Below are 23,878 nucleotides of genomic sequence, written 5' to 3' on the forward strand. Positions count from 1 at the left end.
CTGAAATAATTAGTAAATGAGTAAATGGAATATATTTGGGTTTTTGACGGTTTGCTCAGACATCACAAGGAAACTGAAGATGTCACTTTGGGCTCTGGGAGCTTTTGATGGGCCTATTTTATTAGATATCACGATTAACCCAAAAAGTAACCTGCATATTAAACGATAGTGAGAACATTGTACTGAAATCAGTGAAAAATTATGGTTGCTTTATTACACTCTTAGAGACTTTGATTGTTCTAAATAACTGCAACAGATAAGAGGAAAAAAAAACTCACAACTGAATATGACATGATTTTTCTTCTGTCCTACATTTCATCCCAAAAATAAACAGTTGAGTTTTTTCTGTTTTAAATGTTTCTGAATATTGTTTAAATGATTCACTTAATTAAAATAAATCAGATAATATTGAGTATTTAACACCAGGGCATGTATGTGCTTATTACACACATAGAAATCCACATACACAAACACACTCATCCAGCCGTGCCCCCAGTGGATTTAATACCCACTTTCCTTGCACACACTCACAAGTCTTCATTCGTTCCATAATGGCCATCGGCCAGTCTTCCGGGGGCCTCAGATAGATAGACCCTCTCTCTGTGGACCCTCACCCAGTCACATGAGCCTCATGAGTGTGCACATCTTCCCCAACAGAACAAGGCACAAACAGACACAGTGTGATATCCATCACCGGTGGCATTCATATCTCCCAGCTTCAAGTCCACATTGAGTGCAAATGTTCACTATTGGAATCATGTGCAGACAGATAAGTGCCCAAGTCAAACAGCAGAATGGGAAATGACAGAGGCTCTTGAACAAGAGCAAGTCCAGTCCCTCTTCAGTTCCAGCAAGGGTCAACTTAAGTAGAGGGAAAACCATCTCAGGAAAGGGTCATCAACACTGGCACAGATGCTCTTCTGTTCTCTCTCTCTTCACTCCCCCTCTAGGTTTCTCTCCCTTGCATACAGGCAGACACACTGCTCTGTCAATCCATGATGGATCTCCACTTCACAAATGTGAGGATATGAAGTCTGGGGATTCCCGTTTCCCAGAGGCCTTCGGGTGACTTTGGCGGGAGAGAGGACATCTGTTACGTAAACAAAGCAGGCTGCACTTCCTGCTTGGTCAGAGTAAAAGACAGAGAGAGAGAGCAATGCTTTATCTAATTTCTGAGACAAAACACGGATCATGGAGGAGGACACGGGAAGAGCAGGGGCAGGAGCAGCGGGGGTGGCAGAGGAAGAGCCCTTTCCCTCTCAGCTGCACCTCCACTTCCTGTGTGGGGAGGAAGTCCCTTGTTGGACACACAGTGATCTCACCCTCGGTTGCGAGGAGCTTCCGTACTGGCGAGCAGCGGTACTTTGAACAGACAGCCATAGGAGGCAAGTGGCGGAGTAAGGCACACACACACACACACACATGCCTGTCCTGATTATCGCAGTGGAAAACATACACACACCCACACAGCCGGTCCAACAGGAAACAGTGCTGCTTGAAACAAACAAGCACTTCCTGTGTGTACTGGGGCCCGTTCACAGAGAGGCCCCAATCAAAATCCAATGTCCTGTCCACTGCATCATTATCACCATCATTCAGGGGACATTACTGCTCATTTGCTAATAGCCACAAGGTCTTATTTATGCTTATAGCCCCCCATGACCCCAAACATAGCAACCACCACAGCAACCGGCTCACTGATGACCCAAGTTTAGGTCTGTTTCTCTATGCGGAAGTCCGCTTTTCCTTTAAAAGTTAGCCACTAATTGAAATACATTAGGCTTAAATTGCCTCTTTTTTCCTTTCACCCATCATGTTGACAGACGACCCAATATTTAAGTTTGCCTCTCTAATTTGTTGTAGAAATACCAAGGCAGCGAGGCAATGTGGCTCAAGGGGCTGTTGTTGGTTTACAGTACCATTACATTGAGAGATGGCAGAAACAGAACAGCCATTATGTTCCCAGTTCATAGTGCGGTCAACACCGGACTTCATAGGACCTGATGGTGGTCACGTACTGGGCCATCTACAGGTTTTCTGCATTAACTGCAATAGTTTAAATGCTGAAGTGCCAACTATCACCTCAAGAAAGACACTACATGATGGATTTATGACAAGTCTGTGGTTACTTGTATTTTATGGTAGAGGAAGAGCTGCTGAGGTGAAACCCAACGTTTCTGTTTGTGCCCATGATGTCATATAATGGTTACAATACGCCTTTATAATTACAATACAAAGAAAAAACACACAGATGTTGAGCTATTCTCTAAAACATTTTGTATAATTTTTCTGTTGTTTCCATTGTGTATTTTGTTTTATTTTTTCTGTTTTTAATTTTCTGAATGAGCAGTTTGTCTTTAAAGGTGTACTCCTTAAGATTTCAGTCCTAGTTTATTTTGCTAAATCTGTGATTACCATGGTAACAGCAAATGTGGTTCAACACTACTTGTTGAGCAGCTATCATGTCAGAAATACAACAGAAGAAGATCTATGTACCACATTACATTGCAACCAAACTCATGGTTTAAAAATGAATACAATCAAAAACAGCTGCTTTTTATGTTGCACTTGGTTGGGGCAGTTTTCCACACAGCAGCAGGGCACAGTAATGTTGGATACCTTGCTGAAAAGCTAGAGGTGTGCAGCCTGTCATCTGTAGCTCTGTAACATAAGTCTTCATCCAACATCTCACTGTGGCTGGTACTTTGCAGATAGCACTACCCTCATGGACTATTACACAACATATCCTGTGGCTGCTTAAAAATAAAGACCTCCCTCTATTTCGTTAAATGCTTGTAAGGTGAAACAGCAGCAACTACACCTATAAAGAAATAATTTCTGTAAAAACACTGAATGGCTATTTTTCAAAAATGCAGAGCATAAATAGTACCAGAAATTAGGTTTCATTCCATGAAAATCTTACAGATTATAACTTTAAATGTAAAGAACTAGTCATTTAATCCCAGTGAAGCCTCTTCTATTCTATTCTAACAGTAGCATGGATAGCACAGCGTCCATTAAGAAAATCCCAACACAAACACTTGCACCACCACACTCTTTCCATATCACTGAGTCACTTTTCAAACAAATGATACCTGTGATAACACTTCACTGTTTGCCTCCCACCTCCTTTTTCTTTCTGTCTGTCTTTCTTTTCTCTTTGTGTGTATATGTTTGGACCAGGAAGCAGCCTTCTTATCTGAACACACAACCCCGGTGGACAGCAGGGCAGCCTGTGGAAGCTCAACTCTGGGTAAACTTTGCCTTAACTTTGAAGCTGGCCATTTGAGTGCTTGTCCTCGGGGCTCCTCGGAGCACTCAGCACCAGTGGCTCTCCAAAGAGGAGGTCAATGGGACAGGTAAACAGGAAGTGCCAGTGCAGTGATTGACAGTCTGTTTAGACACAAAGAGATGGATACTTGGAGAATGCTGACTCACTGACAAATCACCGCTCACAGACCGGATTTAGATTATAGATGCTGGAGGGCATAAAGTCGCTTTCTTCTCTTACTCACCTATAACAATATAACTACCATTTTCAAGTGTTTGTTTTATACTGAAACATTTCTTCTTGTTCACACATTCATCTCCTGCTTATTTTATATTTTGTGGGTCGTAACTGTCTTTTTTATCTGCAGAAATCAGATGTGTGATATTTTTCGGGCACAAGTGCCACAGCCTTTGGTGGCAACAAAATGCCATTTTATATGCAGCCTCTCACCGTTTCTTCTGGCTGAGTCATTACTGCTGCTCAAAGTAGGCTGTGACATGCAGTAAAAGGCAAAATGTTTTTACACCGTCTGGAGTTTGTTTCCCAAGGGGGAGCTATTTGTTTGTGACACAGCTCTGGTCCATTTTCTGACCCAGCAGAGGAGGAGGTTCCTCTCTTTCCCACAATTCTGAGTCAAATATTCTAAGTAAGGTCACAGTTTTGAACTTGTGCTTACCAACTGATCTCTCCATCTTCTTAGCCACAGTCTTCTCTCTTACTGTCTAACTCACTCAGCTTTCAGGCAGTGAGTTTCTGTGTTAGTCTCCTATACTCCCACCTCCATCATTCCCATGCAGCAAAGCTGAGGGTGCTCGCAGGCCAGCAGCAGCCTGGGTGGCAGACTGAGGTCTGGGGCTGCAGCTTGCTCACGCTAATCACGCTGATTGTTGCGATTACAGACCATTTCCCCCCCAAGTGTCACGCTGCAACTTACTGACCTGGATCTGACAGGAAGTCCCGGTTGCCATAGGCGATCTGTCTTCCTGTTCTCCTCTGTCCAAGTCCTCACCACCCACCCCTAAATACCCCCCCCACACACACACCCCCTTTCTTTCCTCCACTCAAGCACAGTTGGTCCCCGAGGTAACTTAGGGACTGTTTCCTCATCCCGTTGCCAAGCAAGTCAAGAGATTTACTAGAAACTCAAACACACTCGCACACTAATTTTGTGTCTACATTTCTCTTTTCTGCCAGCTTCCTCTTTTTCATTAAAGGCTGGCAATGGGATAAAGTTTTCCCTGCTACTGTGTGGCCAGCAGGCGTGCAGATGTTTTTGCCCCGTTCCTTGCCCATATGTTTATCAGATCATTGTGCTGTTTCATAATCTACATCATAAGCACTAAGCAGATAACAAAGCCTTTGATTTGGGCCTGATTTCCCCTTATCCCCCATGTTAAATTTAGCACAGTGATTACCGAGTGTGATTACGGGTCTCTGTGGCCTTATGTAAATCATATGGGACCCACACACAGAGGTCCTGCTCAGAGGACGTGAGCTCGCATGGTCTGTACAAATGGGAATGAAAAGTTCAAGTACGTACAAATTTATTACATTACATTAACCTTACCTTGCTGTCAGGGGTACTGAGGCTTAAAGTTTGTGTGGGGTACTTCTTATCAGCCCTATTTTCCAAGTAACCAGTGTCAGAGATGATTTTCTTCCCTGGCAACACTATCTAAAGTTTAACTCCCATGTGTGGAATATTATAGTCGATCTGACCTCATATGTTTGCAGCTGAGCCACAGAATATTATAGTGTTACTGAGGCACAGCCCTATTGGGCCTCTTTGTTAATGGCACTCAGATAGCAACTCACTCCTACCACCCTAATGAGCTAAATTTTATGGTGCCTTCTGACAGACAAAACAGCAAACAAAGGAGGTGGAATGAGACTTGTTAAACTGTATTTACCCAGGGAGAGTTTGCTGAACATGCATGTTCTCTTTCTGCAACGCCCTGCTTCACAATCGTTCTGTCACAAACATTCCCACCTAAAGGCTGTGCTGTATAATCACAGTCATCTACCTGCGCAGATCCATCGACCTTCAACAGTGTCTTGACTCCTAACACCCCTACAGCAGTAGCAAAGGACAAGGATTGTTCTTATTTTTCTAACCAGACTGCCAGACAAGAACACTGATACTGGCCGAGTCTTCAAAACCCTGGATTATGTTTAATGACAACGGTTTTTTAAATGTAATTGCCTTTCTCGAAAATTGATCAAGATCACATGAAATCATAAATCAGTAAGCCCAAAAAGATCTGATGAATCACTGGCATACACTTTTAAACATTTTTTTTTTTAAAAGCATAAATGTTGCTCACTATACAGTTAGCATAGTGATAATCTGTCTCAGAAAATAGAATTGACCAATGCCTATCTTCTTAGTGTGGAGTCAATAAAATACCAGACGTCTTGCAGGACAACTTGAGATTATCCCCTGAAACTGACATGTCTTTGACTAGTATCATCTTTGTGTCTCACAGTGTTGGTGTGTATTGGCCAGACTTATAGAACTGGTTCTATACTGCCCTTGAGAACAGGCCATAGAGAAGAGCCTTTGTTTGGTGATGTCATTCATATCTTGCCACAGGCACTAAATGAGTCAATCCTCATGTTTGTGAGGATCCTAAAAGTGGAGTACTTTTATGACCACTTTTATGCCTATGCAGTACAAAGAACAAAAGAATATGAACTGATTACAGTGGCTGAAACTTCTGACTTTCGGCCTTTAGATATTATTACAAGCTTTGACACCAGAGAGCTGTATTTGATCCCAAGATACAAAACTGTATATCTTAGATGTTATGTTCACTATACTATAAATGAATCAATTTTGCCCTTTGGGTGCAACTACACAGGCATGGCAAAACAGAGAGGGCTGGTAAAAACTTAACAGATTTTTTGACAGTCCACCGGCCCACAAATGTGGCAGCATACTGAGATTTGTCCCGGTGTGACCGAACACCACTACTCGACATTATTATGTATGACACTGCCAATCACATTCATTTACTTATTAATCAAAGGTGCTAGAAACACCTCTCCAGCCCACTTGAACCCCTGGATGTGTTGCAGGAACAGGACTGTGTCAAATCTAACACAGCACCTGTTGTCCCTGGACTCATGCAGCACATGTCAAAATGTAACACATTATGTGATGTTTTTAACACATCTGCTTTAAGAGTACACAAACACTGTTTGCTGCCCCCCCCCCCCCCCCCCATTTCAGACATCGGAAGGTGTGAGGGTGGGGGGTTAGATGCTGTTCAACCTGCATATGCACAAGCATATTGACACCTTATGTCAGCACAATCCGCATTTTTGAAAACCTCCATTTTCCTTGCCAACTGCTTCCTTCTAGCTTATACACTTTGAGGGCATTTTGAAAAAGCTTAGAGTGGATGAGAGTGGATGAAAGGAAGAAATAAAGAAAGACATGGTGCGTTTTCAAAATGATTTGCATCGTGTAACCTTCATCACAACTGTGACTTTGACCTGAAGGTAACCACTGCTCTGTTCAGCTCATTCATTCTAGATCCAGGTACAGTCTGCCACAGATGGATGTATTTTTGCCACGACTGACTTCCTGCAGAATTGAGGAAAAATTATAGATGCTTTCCATCATAAGCAAAAGAATAAATCAAAGCTTGTTAATCAAATACCAAATGTTGATACTAAAAAAAGGTGGAGGGGGCACAGACAAGAGGAGGGCAGAGAGTCATTCAAGAGAGAAACCCCCAGAGGAAACGCTGGCGTGACCTCACACCAGAGGAATGTAAGATGCAGCTTAATTGATTAGAGGATCACATGATGGAGGTCTTGAGAGAAGAGGGGGGCTTGCCAAGCATCTTTTTTTTGGGGGGGGGGGGGGGGGTATTGACCATGCGGAGGGCAGAAAGGTCACAGGCCTGTAGGCTACTGGTGCCTGTCAGGAATTCATCCACAAAGACCTTCCATTCTAATACATTCACATCAATTGACAGCTAAGCATGATCAATGATGACAAGATGGGGCGATCTGCTGGGCCAAGGGTGGCTGTAGGAACACTGTGTCCCTGTGGTCAGAGTATTGTTCTCCGTGTTAAGCCTTTTTTCCACATAAATCTCTTACACTTCTCCACCTCTCAGTTTTGCAACAAGATGGGCGATTTCAGCTTCAGACTCGGGAAGGTGGCATGTCTGTGATTGCCACACACACTAATTCATGCACACACAGACTGAACAGATGGAGCGGCATGGTCTGTCTGGCAGATTACCTTGTTGGTGGTCAGGCTGAACCTGATGCCCACTGCTCATCTCCCTTCAGCACCACCAACTGTCCTTTGTGGCGAAACTCAAAGTCACCAAATGGACACAGACACACACACACACACACACACACACACACACACACACACACAGACGGAGGTGCAACTGTGAGCTACATACTAACTATCTTCTGCTCATGTACCTTGCATGAGTTATTTATATCCCCGCCTTTCAGTTTGACCTCCAAAAACATCAAAACACACCTTCAAGACAAAAGCAGCTAAATATAAAATGCTTTGCATAAGTTTTCACAGAAGAAAGAATTTAATCTAAGAATTTGACACTACTGGGACTTGACATTTTTTGCTTAGAACAATACTTTTCCACTGTGGTAGTTGATGTGGCAGGCTGTCCGATTTCTTTGCGCTTTCTTGAGAGAAAGCTCAAGGGAAAAAGATGTGGGAGGGACGGAGGGAGGAGGTGAAGAGGAGAAAGAGAAGGAGGCTGCCACATGCCTGTCAATATTCCAATCAAAGCCAATTCCCCAGAGACGGTCAGAGGGACAAGGAAGCATCACTATGACAACCCCCGGACCCCAAAATCAGAACTTCAAAGGCGGAGAGGCGTCCCATTGAGAGAGTGGGAGACCACCTCCTGTAGTCATTTACATCTCATTAGGACATAACTGCCTTTTAACAACGAGGAGTTTAAACACACACACACACGTTCCATAATGTGTGAACATACATTGGTATGTGCTGCCAGTCCTTTGAAGGGATGAACTAAACTAGACATTCATGTCCTATTTCATTACATATATTAGACACAACTCATTAATTCAGGTAATCATGCAAACTACTTCTTTTTTTGTCCTATTCATATGTGATAAGTGTCTGCATGGTATGTCTCCTGACTTCATCATGTCGGTCTGTTCACCTTCCTCAAGCTGCATAAAGAGCAAGTGATGTTTCACAACATACAGTATACACATGATCAAATAACACAGGTTTAGCTATTAACTAGTAACCCACAGGTGAGACTTCGTTTACACGTCTTGTTCCTTCTGCTGTAGATTGAATCGTCACAGATTTCTTCAAGGTGAATGCAAATAGGGAAGTCCACCCACACAGACACACACAGACACTCACAACTAGATGAAACAGGCCCTTTTCATATCATTGCAAATTAAGTTTTGTCGTCAGAATCTAATACAACAAATAGAACTAACTAATGCCACGTCTGTTACTAATATTGTTATCATTATAAACAGTACTGCTACTCCAGTGATGGACCCGTTTTCTGCTACTTTATATTTCTACATTTCAGCAGAATATATTGTACTTTGTCCCCTACATTTATTTGAAAGCTTTAACTTCTACGTACTTTTGCTTTCCTACCTTTGACAGCTGCAACATTACACTTTACACACATTACACTTACACACAAAAACTTTTGTACTTTTGTCTAAGTAAAATTTTAAAAAGCAGACAATATTTCTGCACTCTGGTATCACAATTTTTCTTAAGTAAAAGATCTAAGGCTTGTAGTTGACAACTACAACTATACAGCTGTACCCTCTCTCATAAATCCACATAGCATAAACACACATACTAACACACATTTAGACACACACAAACACACACCACGCAGAGAAATTTGGGTCATGTATGCAGTGTCAACAGACGTGACACATCGTGAGGGCTAAAATTATGAGCGGAACCTGGAGCTCTGAATACCACAGGAGGGTCCAGAGCAGGAGGAAAGAATCACTCATCACAGAGACAAATGGATCCTTTGCCCACTGATAGCTAAACGCTGTTAGGACGGCCATTTTTCTGGAGCGCTGACTTCCTGTTTAGGCCAAGGTTCAGCAAATCACCAGTGATATCATTAAAACAGTGCCAACAACACCACTTCCTGTCAACACAAACATTCACCTCAAATTTATGGCTGTGGTTTCCTTCTTTTTCGCCTCGCAAGTAAATAATTATTGTAGCAGGGTTGAATTAACTTCTCCTCTCTCCTCCTTTCTTGTCTTCTCCTCTCCTCTCTCCAAACCCTTCCTAATTCTTGTAAATCATGCTAATCTGACTGGAGCGGACTGACAGGATGGAGCATGTTTGCAGGAAGTGAAACGTTCCATTTTCTTTCTCCTCCAAACTGCACATTGATGATGTCAGGGTTGATATATTGACCAGGAGGCTGGGAACCCAACCCTAGAGGAGGAATTTATATAGGCACACACATACATGCACATACAGACGCACACACTTTAACACATACGTACACAGTGAAGGCCTCTCCTGCCGGAGGTGCTGAAATGCTTGTAAGTCTTGAAATGCCAGTTGAGACGCTGAGCTCTCCTTTCACACGCCGTGTAGCCAGAGACAAGAGAGCTGACAAATGGATGCGTTGAAACATATTAACCATCTCCCTTTGTGAGCAGACAAACATTTAGTCTGGCTAATGACCCCTGAGGATCAAAACAAATGCAGGGAGATAAAGACGGGTAGAGGAAGGAGGAGGGGGAATGCTAAAAAGGGCTCATTGACCTCTAGGAGGGTTTTGTAGGGTTCACTAGGGCCAAGGGCTTGTTTGTTTCAGTGGGTTATGTGTATATGAACATATGGAGATAAAAGCCAGAGGAAGTGAAAGAATTAAATACCTGTTCTTACACATGAGGGTGGTGCTAAGGAACATACAGTACTTGCACGTGTCCTCATGTGCGTGTATGTGTGTGGTGAAGACAAATCCAAACAAAGACTTTGGGTATCAGTCTCCATCAGTGTTCATCACAATAAACAAGTCACTTAGCGTAGCGCTGTCTCACTCCTTTTCTTCCCCTCAAACCCACATCAGCTCGCTATCTCAATTCAGTCATCGCGCTGGTTATGTTATGATTACACAAAACGCATTATGTGTTATCTGTTATCGGGCATCCTATCAAAACTGAGCAACAGCTGCACTAACCAGTCAGGGGAGGTCACTTGCACAGTCATGACACAGTTGTGTCTCATAACATTTGTGCAACTCAGTTTTTGTGTTACTTTTCAGCACAAAATGTGTTAACATATTCACATATCTGACTGGTGCTGCGCTCCCAGCTGGGGTCTTGGAGAGAACCAAGACGGCAAAGCCGCATCAAACAATGTACTGAAAGACACTGAAACTCTCCATAGAACTGTGGGGAACTGCAGAATCTGTGATAATTTTGTATGAGCCCTTTCACATACATGATTAATCTGCCAAAAAATCTGAGCCCAAATTGAACTATTTCCAAAGTGTGCGGACTTGTAAAAGCATCAAGTCAAACTTTGACCATAGTAGCAAGTAAGGTGTTTGTTTTAAAAAATGCATATTTACCTTAATGTCACAGAAAATAGGGCCAACACTCATTTATTTACTCACAACACACACTTATTTGAAAAATTTAGCCAGGGACTGATGGATGCACCATGAAGATGAAACAAATTAAAGGAAGCAAACTAATTACATTTTCAGTGGACGGATGGATGGATGCATGATTCAAGTCTTAGCTTACTAGAACAGATGTTATTTAACAAGTTGTGGCTCTGCTGTCTGTGTATCTGAACCCCACATGAACATCAGTCAGATAAGGCTTCCTTCCCCTGATTCATGACCCTGCAAACTCACACATGCATTTTTTTTTACAAAGAGCAACAATAGGTCTGTAAAACTGTCAAGGCAAAACCAAATTTACGTGTACCACTTTAAGCAGTTGGTGTAAACACCTCTCCTAGGGTGAGTCAGGAGAGGTTTTTGAAAGTGGACGTGGAAAGAAGCCAGGGCTGCATATTTCATTGTGGCACAGTGTCCAACTGACTCTGGACCAGCTGGTTCATTATGAAACGGCCGATCAGATCAAACCAACTGGATCGTGTTGCTGGTGCCCGTTCTGCTAATCCATCACTGACATTGATTTCCAGTTGATCGTCAGGCCTCCTAATGATGTTCACCTTCAGGGCCAAGCTCATTGATTCATGGTCATGATTTGATCCATAACTGGTAACGTGATCCACGCAACAACAGTGATCTGCAATTACCTCCCATTTTACGCTCTAATGGTAACTGGTGAGGGCTGCAACTGATCAATCAGATAAATAAATAAACAGAAATTATTATCATGGGGACTCTCCACTGTCACCCTGTACAATTACCACACTTTTCTACACTTTCACATCAGCTAAAGGAAGAGAAAACATAGAAGTGCATATCTGTTTTCATCTCAAAATCTCTCACACAGAGTGGATGCCTGGCTACTGTCTGCATGAAATCTCTCAATGCATTCCTCACCTGGTCCACTGGTAAATGCATTTCTTCCAGTTAATGTATCTGGTACTTCCTTAACAACAACCTTCAATGACACCAGCAAAGAAAACCTGTATTCTAGCTCACCCTGAGATATGATGTATCTGCATGAGGTTATGTTTATACAGTGGCTTTACAGACAGTACTTAATATTCTACTGTATATCCATATAAATTAGCTTTCCTGCCAAATGGGATGTGCATTACTGTAATATATTCTGTTACTTCCTATATATGAAGGCATATTCCCAAGAGGAATGTGCTTTAATATCCATTTTCAACTGTCTTCAAATACATTTGCTACTGTGACAAAGGAAGGATTAACCTGGGTGAAATGGATTGCATCAGAAATCCTTGCGGGAACTGCTGAAGTGGAAAAAGTGGTGCTTATAAGCTCCATGAATCATCTGATGTGAGAGTTTAATTCTACAGGTAGATACTAACAAGACAAGATCTAACAAGACAGACTCCACTTTCTTCACACAGGCACACTTCTGGCACTCTTAAACTCTAATATCTAAAGGCCAAAATGCTTCCTCAACAAGTTTATTTCTCCCAAAATAGATTTGATGGGAGAACATCCCCCAAAAATAGTCATGGGAAAACAAACTTTTTTTTTCCTAAACACATTTGTTATATTGGTTTATATTCAAAATAACTTTATAATTGTTGAGAAATGTTTTTGCTGGGGTTGTTGACTGAGGAATTGCTATTAAGATTTCATACAAATTCCTCAGGGCTTTGTTGCAACTTGCTCTGCTTTCCCCTGCAAGACTAGGTCGCTTGCAAAATCTTGATGAAGTCATCTCTGGCAACGACGTTAAAAATAAATGAGCTTCTTTTTACCTGAATCATCAGTTGAGGGTCATGCACAGTCATATTCTATACAGCAAGTGTAGGATACGAAACTGTTATCATCTTCCAAGTTTAGAAGCCACAGAGCAAGACAATGATAAGCAACTACAAGCATGCATCCTATATACTATAAAAAATATATTTAAATTTTTTGGCAAGACCAGAAAACAGAACACCTTATACTAAGTTTAAGACTTTGAAAACACTTAATAACTGTCTTTCATAACACTGTGAAAAGTTAAATGCTCAAAACCATGAAAGTACGCAAGTGCCACAACCTCAAAAAAAGAATAAAAGGAAAAAATATACATGTAAAATTGGGACTGAAGCTTTTGTTTGATTGAGTTGCTGTTAAGTGGCTTTAGAGATAAAGTTAACGCCTGGTTTAGTTTGGGGTGAGGTGAAGGTGAAAGGGGTGAAGAAGAGGGAAGTAGGCTCCAATGTGCTGGGGTGGAAGGTTTCACTGGGGCTGAGATGTAATTATGTGGATCATGGACAAACATGGTCTGTTGTTGGAGTTGGTTTGTTTGAGGAGAAGATGCCACTGTGGAATGTGACTCGACATGATTAAAGAAGAGGACACCTAATGCCTTATGCAGACTGAGTGAGGACTGTGTGGTGCTCTGAGCTGCTATAGGAAACTATGAACTGACTAACAAGCTCACGTTGTCTTGTGCAAGTTCATATACGGTTGGCGCTTTAAGCTGCTGAACTCATACATAAAGACGTTCTAGCACTTTGATGCTGAAAATCTTTGACTCTGCTTGTTCTAAACAGACCTGGATTATCCAGATACTTGAAAATACATGTTGAAATACCAGAATGATGAATAAGCTATTACCCAATAATTAAAAACAAAATAAAAAGAGGGTTACCTGGAAAGTTTCTGATTGCATGAAAAAACAATATTCTTTTATAACATACAGTATATTATCAGGTCATCATAACTTACACGTATAAAGTTTCTTCTAATAGATTTTTTGTAGAGCCTAAGACATGAGACAAAATTCTTTCTTTGCACTGTAATATAATAAGTTATGTTTACGTTTCACAAACTAAATGTGACTAAGGACTAAAGAAATTTAAACTGGTTCTGCTGCTGCATTCATCCTGATTTCCCTGGAGGAGAGTGCTTGTTAAATGGATAAAATGAAAACTGTCAACAAAGTAACACAGCACATACACACTTAAAAATTCACTTACATACTGTAAACACGCTTACATCTGGGAGTTGCTCAGAACAAACAGTTCTGTACATACAGCTATAGAGTAGCTCCACTGCAGTCACTAAAGCAAAAAAATAAAAAAAATAAAATCTGTAGTCATTTATGAACATAGGCTACTGTGTGTGTGTGTGTCTGTGTTAAAAGTTAAACAGTATTGGAAAAAAAACAATACACAAGTTTTAAAATAGTCAATTTAACGTGTGAGAGCAACATAACCACCATATAACTGAGCAGAACACAAGCTGCCCAGATAGCACTTTCTGGAATCAGTGTCATACAACTGCTTTCGTCATTTCACGGCTCTGTGATGTGCCTATATACAAATAAATGCTTGGAGTTGACACAGCTCCATTAGCAAACCCATATAAGACTCTTCGACTATTTTCATGCCACAAACAGAGAACAGAGAATGTCAGTGAAGCGAGCGAGACGTACTCTCACTGAATGTTTGCCACATCATGGGTAAGCTGAGGTGATGTGATGACTGCATACACCTGCTATATATATGCAGGTCAGCTGCATCACTTTTACACTGAAAACAAACCTATGACATCAGGTACAACCTACACTCGCACACTCAATCACTGCAGATTTTATTCACAAAATGCTTGTCTTTGCACTATCCACTGGGGTGACTTATGAATCTTTTATCAAAACTGGCCTAATTGCTTAACCATCCATGTCCCGGTCCAGTGGTGAATGGTGGGAGGGAGGCAGGGCATGCCATAACTGTCATAAAAACAACAGCGTAGTTCCTCCTCTGACATGTCTGCCTTTTTCCTATGTCTCTTCCTCTATTTTTATAGGCTTTTTTCATCCACAGGTAGTCACACTGAGCACAGGGGTTCCTTTAATGAAGGAGACAGTGTGATTAGCTACATATTGTGCAATAATAACATGAATCTAATAAGCTGTAGACAAATGAGTGAGTGTTTTTCCATTTATTTTCCTGCTTGTGTGTGGGTGTAGGAAGATGGAAGAGTTTGACTTGACATGAATACAAATCAACAATAACCAGATGTAATGATTATACCAACATCTGGACTATTTCAGTGCAAATCAGTGAGTGCACGTGTGCAGTTTGTGTGAATTTCATTCATCCCTTTCAGCAAGTGTCTTTGCCGCTATGCTGAGACACACCACAACAGCATACAGCCAATATTCCCCTCTCCATCTGCTTATTATCTTAAGTGTTTATTCTGCTGCTCCATAGAAAACAAGCAGTATACAGCTTCCTGTCCTCACCCGATCTGCACTGGACAAAAAACAACTTTCCCTTTTGTTCTCACTCCCACTCTCTGTCCTGTTTCACAGCAGAGGAAGCTGCTGCTGCTGCTGCTGCTGCCTCTGGAGGGTCAGAACTGAACAGTAGTTTGGGGGGAAAAAAAGTAAAAGAGAGGACGAACAAGACCCTGTGGGGAGTTTTTGACCATCTCCCCAGTTCCTGGGAGCCGGCTTGAGAGTCCCAGGAAACTCCCTGATATTCCTACTCTGTGGACAAAACAGCTGCAGATTCTCACTTTTCGCCGGCCATAGTTGTTTGAACTTAACCCCTACTGAGGAGGGGAAAAAAATCCCTGTATGTGTTTCTGGTATTACATAGCAGATTTACTAAATACATAAGTCATGGGTCTCCCGTGACACTAGTTCTGTATTCATCAATTTACACATTTTGTTACCAAATTCATTATTGATGAAAGGAATTTGTTTAATATAAAGCGCTGAAACAAGCCAACAAAGAGATTAGTCTATTATTATTATTATTTTCTTATAAATGCACCTTAAAACACTAAATGCTGTTTTTATTATCTGCCATTGTTTGGCTGAAAATAAAGAGACGCTGTCATTCTCCCTGCTCACAGCTGGCGCTCAACTGGAATCCATTTTGTAAACGTTTTTCCCTGAATAAGTCAATATCAGAGCCTGTGTGTACGCCTGTGCCTGTGTGCATAATTACAGATGCGCCATTCCTCCTAAGCTGTCATTAGAAAAGGGAATGGGAATGACTCCAGGCTACAACCACCGCTTGTGGTTACGTAACATGCACTTCTCGGATCCTGTCTTATTCCGGAGACAGCTGAAAACTGCTCCGTACTCCACTGCCTATTGTCTGAGGAAATGCGGCCCCTTATAGCTAAAGAGAAGTTTTGTTTTTTTTTCCAAGTGGCATTTTTCCCCCTTTCATTTTGGAAAAAAAAAATCGAGTCTGTGTTTTTATGTCTTTGTCTGGGTCGCTCAGCTCGGTGGCTGTGTTGCGCGTATCTGCTGCTGTTCTCTGTGAGTCCGTGTGAGGGCGCACTGAACCTTTCAGCCTAGGATGCTGTTGGCCCTCAGACAAAAGAGAAAATGATATTCAGAGCTCTACAGGAGAGCAAGAGGAGGGCAGCGGGCTTTAATGTGTAGGAAAATATCTCCACACATCATCTTAAATCAATGACATGTATGCAGAAGAAGTTAAACTGATGTATAACTATTCATTTCCTATATACATATACCGCATTTGTTTATTATGATTATTTTAATCACAAAATCATAATTACACTATAACATTTTTGATAAATTAACCCAAATGATGTAGTTTTTTATATATAGACCTAAACAAAGTAAATAATAATTATAATTATAATAAGTTACTCTAAATTACGTCAAGGAAGCAGCAGAAATCGTTTTATTAATAACCTATCAGTGAGTGTATATTTGAGTGTCCTGTGTGTTTATGTGTAGGGAGTGTTGATGCCCTTCACTTGGACGGTTCAAGCCCTCGCGGCCAAGCATCAGCATCCAGCCTGCTGCAATGCCCCCAGTCTGAGCAAGGAAGCAAATCACTAACCGCCCCTGGGTTACTTCGACCGTTTCATAGCTGATCCTTGGTTTGACATCCCAATGGAGAGAAGGGGAGAGAGAAAAGACAGTTTGCCTGAGGCTATCAATAATACATATTCTTTCTTTCTTCCGCTGTTACTTTCTCTGTTCTTCCTTTTCTTTTGTTTTTTCTCGTCTTTTATCTCTCACTTTCCTTCACACTAATTTTTTTCTTACCACCTTGCTTTTTTTTTCTTGCTTTCGTACTTGTTTGCAGTGTTTAGGCTATTTTCTCGATTCACCTTGAAAGAAAGCTCCCAGCCAGCCTGTCTCCCGCGCCGCATCAAACCAAAAGCCGACTGTACCACCCTCCCAGCCTGGGAGGGAGGAGTCTGTTTTCCTCCCTCTGAGTGTATAACACTCTGCAGCCAGCCACAATGTGTGTCAGAGGACTGTCTGTGCTCCCAAAGTAGATGACTGCTCCAAATCTGGTGTCTGTATTACTGACTGCGAGAAACGACAAAAATTGGTTCGCACATTATCATCCCAAGTCAGGACGAGGTGAGCATCTTCTCATTTCAGCGATTAATTATGGAAACTTATTTTTCTCACACACCTTACAGGCAAATCATTGTCTAGTAAATTCGATTGTTGTTATTTCATTTTTTTTTCTGTAAATGTGCTTTTTGGGTCCTAATCACATTTTCGGGCGTGTTTAGTGAGCTGTGAGCCAATGCGTCGTTTGGCAGAGTTTGTGCGTCACGGTCACATTTACGCACATTCTCCTGTGAGATTTGTGTGATTTTTTAAACCCCATAGAGGAGTGAGTGTGGAATTTAGTGGAGCAGACTGTGTGTGGGCTTTGACTCATGCTCCTTCTGCAGCGCAGTTTTCAGGTGTGATAGAGGAGACAGGGAATGGGCAGAGTCGCTCTTTCACATTGGAGACTAAACTATCTTTTGTTCCTTTACAGGTTTTTCTATTGTGGGATAGAATGCCGGCGATCATAAGTAAAAACTTCGATTTGGAGTTTGACTCCTTACAACCGTGTTTCTACCCGGATGAGGACGACTTCTACTTCTGTGGTCCCGACTCTGCGCCACCGGGGGAGGACATCTGGAAGAAATTCGAGTTGTTGCCCACTCCGCCCCTCTCCCCGAGCCGAGCCGCGCTACCGGGGGAGCCGGCGACTGCCTCCCCGGAAGCAGACCCTCTGGGTTTCGGCTTAGGTGACCCTCTGGACTGGGCTTCCGAGCTGCTGCTCCTACCAGAGGATGATATCTGGGGAGCGTCCGACGATGGGGACCTGTTCGGCTCCGCTTTGGATACTAACCCCAACAGCATCATTATTCAGGACTGTATGTGGAGTGGCTTCTCCGCCAGGGAAAAGCTGGAGCGGGTGGTCACGGAGAAACTCGGCAAGGCTATTTCCACGGCCACAGCGGGCGGCAGGAACGTGTGCCTCAAGGCGCCGGAGGTGGTGAACCGCAGCTCTGTGTCAGAGTGCGTGGACCCCACGGTAGTGTTCCCCTTCCCGGTCAACAAGAAGAACGGCAGCAGAGACTCATCCGGGACCGTTAACACGTCCACAACCCACGGAAGCACTTCCAGTGACTCCGGTAAGAATGTGAAGATGCGCTAAAAACCTTTGTTTAGTTTTTTCTTTTTTTTTTGGAAATTCTGCTGACAAGAAAACCCCAACACTAAAACATCACTTTATTATTATTATTATTATTAATGTTGTTGTTAATATAAACCCTGTACCCTGCCTAATTGAAGTGACTGGAGCTTGTTCATATGACTGGTCCAGAATCGGATTACCTCGTTACATTCCACGCGCACACGCACACACACACACGCACATACACACACACACACACACAAGCATGCACACATATACACAAAGTGGAGTAGTGACACGGTGAACGAGATTTATGTAATCAGAAGGCTCTTCATCCGGCAGATGGCAGTAAAATGGGGGATTGTGCGCTTTACTGAACTCAGCTGGCATTTGAGCCAAACAAAAAGACACTACACACACACACACACACACACACCGCACCAGGTTGCAGGAGGGGAAGACGAAAAGGTGTTCAATAATGCGATGAGCTGATAAAGTGTCTGGCTCACGGTGCCGTGAAAGCTTTCATTTCGCATGGATTAATGGCCAATTTGCTCACAGTGGGTGAGAAATTGGAACTTATTTTAGCCTGTATGTACAAACTGCCGCGCTGAGTTCAGCTCGTACCTAAAATTAGCCCTTGGAAGGAGAACAGGAGTAACACTATAATGGCATGAGGAAGCATTGCCTACTACGACGAAACCGTACAAGCAGAAAAACAGATTGACACACTCGTGTTTCTCCATTGTCTTTAGAGAAAACATGTAGGAAGTGGTTGTGTTTAGATTCGGAAATGAGTGCTGTGTGCATTTAATCGCCCAAAGACTTCTCCCTAAGACATCTACCATCTATTACTGCCCATGAGTTCCCTAAACAAACACTCACGAGTCCTTATCAGCGTGTTTTCGCTGTGAAACAGTAGTACAAAGGCCTCCAGCTTGGCACAGAGGGCAGACTCAGCCAGCCTTGCCAAACACCTCCTCCAACGCGAAGAAAAGAGGACGGAGGAGGGCCGCTTCTTTTAGGGGGGTGACAGCTTTGAACAAGCGCTCCATCTCGACAGCTGTCTCCCTGGCGCCGCTCCAGCTCCGAGGCTTAAAAAAGGGCGGTGATCCGATCGCCTGCCGCCCCACCATCCTGCGCACAGTACCGCTCCAATGCGCTTCCGCCGCTCGCAGCGTTAAGACGCGTCCTTCTGTGTTATCCACGCGTCCTTTACTTTCACATAAAAGAGACACAGACTTTTATGTAGGTTTATCCCTACAGATAGGCCAGTCTTTCTATTAAAAGAGGACTTGTATGAGAACAAGGGACTCCCACTACTCAAAAAAAAAAATCAGCTGTACAGATTTAAGACAGTGGGCAAAACATGCCAAGGAGGTACTTGGATTGTGCAGCTTCAGGCCAATGTTTTATCTCCCCAGACAGAGATTTTGTGCTCTTTCCTCTATTTATACACCTCCCTACCCCAATAAATGAGCCGTTCCATTCAGAGAGTGAAACACCAAACAGCTAAATCCCAGCCTCACATGTGGCAAAGCCAGCCACGCCCCCTCATCCACCCAGCTGTGCCAGGCTTTGTTTTGATGGCAGCACCAGCCTGCGTGTGTGTGTGTGTTCAGTGTGTGTTGAAACAGCATCCTGATGCAGCAGTGTCTGAAGTGGGTTACTGTAAGCTGTAAAATGCCACACTCTTCAGATGCTCCTGAGCTGATAATGAGAGCCATTATCACAAAGGCATTTTAACTGGGCCTCACACTCTCTGCCTCATGATTGGCCACTTCCTCTCATCTTCAAAGGCGCCAGTGGATGATAAGTCTCAGCTGCTCAGCTCAATTTCAGGTATTAAAACGAAGAGCTCAGCTAGGAAAAAAAAAGATTTTTAACTTCATCAGAGGTCAGAGTTAAGGTTAAGTTCCTCATGGCTCTGCTACTATCACACACAGTCAGCGTGACTTGAGCTGCACTGATAGACTGAAGGCATCAGACTAAAACTGTCTCGTCTCACCGGAGAAGATTAGCAGAAGTTTTGAAGGAGGGAGAGAGAATGAAAGGCAGAAATCCAGCCTGTCTGCTCAGCACTGAAACTGAACGTGTCAACGCCTGCAGAGCAGATTAGTTGAGGAGTGACTGACACTAAGCATTAAGAGGTTTCTGCTTATGCAAACAACGTTGAGCAATGCTCTCGCTCCCACACACACTCTCTCTTGATCTCATTCACACATATACACTCTCACATACATATCTGTCAGTGATGGTACACATTGATGACATAGTGGGAATGCTTGTGTGTCAGAGCGATTAAGTCACTCACATTTTGTTTTCTTTTCCCAGAAGAGGAAGATGACGATGAAGCAGAGGAGGAAGAGGATGATGAGGATGAAGAGGAAGAGGAAGAGGAGGAGGAGATTGATGTGGTTACGGTAGAGAAGAGGCGCTCCACAATCAACAAGGCATCGCCCATGGCGACAGGCTCTGTCACCATCTCTGTGCATCCCAAGAGTCAAGACGCAAGAGGAATTGTGGCAGGGTCTGGTGTGGTGAGCCGGTTCGTCAGCCGAGCTCCTCAGGAGCTGATCCTGAAGAGGAGTTCAGTCCATCAGCAGCAACACAACTACGCAGCCCCCTCACCGTACGCTTCAGATGATGACCCCGTGCCACCTCCAAAGAAGCAAAAAACATCCGACGCCCCACGACCTCCCACCAGAACCATCTCTTCATCCTCCTCATCTTCCTCCACATCCTGCAGCTCAGTCACCAGCACATCAGGGGCACGAAGCAAGCGCAGTGCCAGCGGAGACAGCAGCCCACGTGGGAGCTCGGACTCAGAGGACAGTGAGCGCCGGCGTAACCACAACATTCTGGAGCGCCAGCGCCGCAACGACTTGCGCTCCAGCTTCCTGACACTGCGTGACCACGTGCCAGAGCTGGCACACAATGAGAAGGCGGCAAAGGTGCTGATCCTGAAGAAAGCCACCGAGTACGTGAGCTCTCTGGAAACAGAGGAGATGAGGCTCCAGCAGGAGAAGGACAGACTCCAGGCCCGCAGGCAGCAGCTGATGCGCAGGCTGGAGCAGGCAAGGACTCGCTAACAGACAACCGCTACAACACAGAAACACTCACATATACCCTGGATGACCCCCTCCTGTCTCAACTCAGTCTGTCTGAAACAACAATACAACACACACACACACAAAACAGGCCTTTACACTTCAGCACAGACACACAGGCCTGCATATCTGTTGTACATGTGCACACAGAAACACAATATCTCAGAGGACGTTTATCTTCAGATGCCGACACACACCTGGAGGAAGGGGAGGGGGTTGCTGGAGGGATGCTCGGACTTTCACTGCCGCCACTTTTTTTGCACATTTGTTGACGTTAAGAATGTTTAGGGTTTACTTTTTCAATTCAGTCACATTGAGGAAAGATAAAAAAGAGAAAAGATTGAGGAAGGAGAGAGGAAACACTTTTTGGTCCTCACTTCCTCTGGTTTTTTTTATATCATTTCTATTTGTATCTTGTTTTTTTTTGTACTCACTGTGACACCAGCCTGGAATCAAGTGATTCCCCCAGGGACAGGTGTTAGAGGGCACTTTGCTTGGAGAGTTCACGTACAAGAAGCAGTGCACATTTACTTTGCCTTCACCACTGCAAAACTGAAGAGACTATAACGACTGAGGCGTTATGGGTCACATAAACAATGCCACTACAGTTTCTCTTTCTCTCACTCCTCTCACACTGGTGCTCAAACCAAGTCAGTGGATGTATAACTGTGCACCTTGCTAGCCGACACTTTTGTATATAACAATAGTGTACAGACAAATTACACTCAGATCTGCCTTGTTTTGTAATACATTTTGTCCTTGGATTTTTTTTATACATGTCAGGAAGCTGCCAATAACTAGACTGGAAGTTTATATACCTTTAAAAGTACTGTAAGGCCTCGATTTTTGAGAGTCATGAAACTTTGTAATATAACAATATATTGTTTTTTCCTCTTTTTCTTTGTATTGTATCATATTACTAATTCTACACACCTTTATGCTTTTAGTGTGAACCTGATACATACTAAATTTGATACTTATATTTTCGTATGAAAATGAGTTCTCGGTAGATATCACTTTATCTTGTCATTTTTTTTCTTCTATCTCAAATAATTCTTTTGTACAGCAAATGTGTTCTATCCTTATGTACCTGGCCTTTTTCTTTCTTCCTCTTTTGTTTATATTTGTAACTATCGGGTGCATAGAATTGGGTAAACGGATATAAGATGTTTGTTTTTTTCATTTTTAAAATGTACATTTAGTGCTGCAACTCATAGCACTTTGAAATACCTCATTTTGAAAAATAAATAGACATCATAAAAATCCTTATCTCTGCCTTTGTGGATCCTTTGTTGTCACTAAGACCTGCAAACATCACCTTTGACCCTTTCACATCAGCCTCTTTCTGCTTTCTGTGGTTATTTTTCTATTTTCCTTTACATTTCCATATTTGTTTTGCTGCTCTCAAAGACTCATCCTGACAAAGAAATAAAGAGAGTGTCTTCTGAATCCTCTCTGTCTCAGCACCCTGCGGCTACCTCCCCCTCTGTAGCCTCTCACACCCACCCACACACACACACACGCATTTCAAGTGCACCGGAGCACACACATCTACACACACACACACACACACACTCTCTCCTCTCTCTATTTCCCTCTCTCACCAACACAGCTCTTCCTACTACATTGTTCAGGCTGTTGCCATGGAAACTGGAGCAGCTGCTGAGTGGCAGACACCGAGAGTGAGTCTTTTATTTGTCTGTTAGTAGTCTGTGTATTTCTGCCTGCATGTATGCGTGTGTGCGCGTATGAATGCAAATGCCTGTATGTGTGTCTACCTTTTGTCCCGGTCTGTGTGTGGCCCGGGCGCCTGATATCTCGGCGTTGTGCGCTGCCTGCCATGATGCCAGGACAAGGCTGGATACTGTTTACCAACATCAGCCACATGGCTCTGGCCTCCTCCTCCTCCTCCCCTCACCTCCTCCTCCCCTCTCTCCTCCCCCCTTTCTGTGACTCCAGTGCTGGGCCGTAGCCCAAATATGTGCCACTCAGGAGTCTGGCCAGCCGTTCTCTGGAGATGGCTGAAAGAGAAATCTGTTGCCACGGTCTGAGTAGCCATTCAGCACGACAGTGTGTTCACAGAGGGAAAGAGAAAGAGACTTGCCGAGAAGGGAATTAACAGGACATAAAAATACACACTGTTTATGACTTTGATTAATCCTTTTTACCTAAGAAAGCGGTGACTGCACAGCACCATATGACAGGGTGACCCTTTCTTCTTCAGCTAAAACCATATATTTCTAAGAAGAAGCTTTATAGTACAAGATGATTCAAACACTCCATTCTTTACTATTTCAGTGCCATGCTCTTCACGTTGAACTACTTAAGATCCCCTTCATCCACAGGAGAAGCATGCAAAAGATCCAGAGGTATGTTCACTATGTTAGAGACAGGGTTATATGAAGACTGATGACT

At 43.1% G+C, this 23,878-nt stretch overlaps 1 protein-coding gene across 1 annotated transcript; it reads left to right on the plus strand.

Annotated features, from left to right (window-relative positions):
- Positions 1-17,164: 17,164 nt before the first annotated feature.
- Positions 17,165-22,732, plus strand: mycn (MYCN proto-oncogene, bHLH transcription factor). The gene is made up of 3 exons (XM_041064801.1): positions 17,165-17,293; positions 17,706-18,351; positions 20,688-22,732. The coding sequence occupies exons 2-3, from the start codon at positions 17,727-17,729 to the stop codon at positions 21,443-21,445; spliced, it is 1,383 nt and encodes a 460-aa protein (XP_040920735.1). The 5' UTR covers positions 17,165-17,293; positions 17,706-17,726; the 3' UTR covers positions 21,446-22,732.
- Positions 22,733-23,878: the final 1,146 nt, after the last annotated feature.

This window comes from Toxotes jaculatrix, chromosome 19 (genome assembly GCF_017976425.1).
Source record: "Toxotes jaculatrix isolate fToxJac2 chromosome 19, fToxJac2.pri, whole genome shotgun sequence".
NCBI classification, from domain to species: domain Eukaryota; kingdom Metazoa; phylum Chordata; class Actinopteri; family Toxotidae; genus Toxotes; species Toxotes jaculatrix.

Coding starts and splice junctions, on each gene's coding strand:
- mycn (XM_041064801.1), top strand. CDS start 17,727: ATGCCGGCGATCATAAGTAAAAACTTCGATTTGGAGTTTGACTCCTTA. Junction 18,352..20,687: donor AAGCACTTCCAGTGACTCCG/GTAAGAATGTGA, acceptor TTCTTTTCCCAG/AAGAGGAAGATGACGATGAA.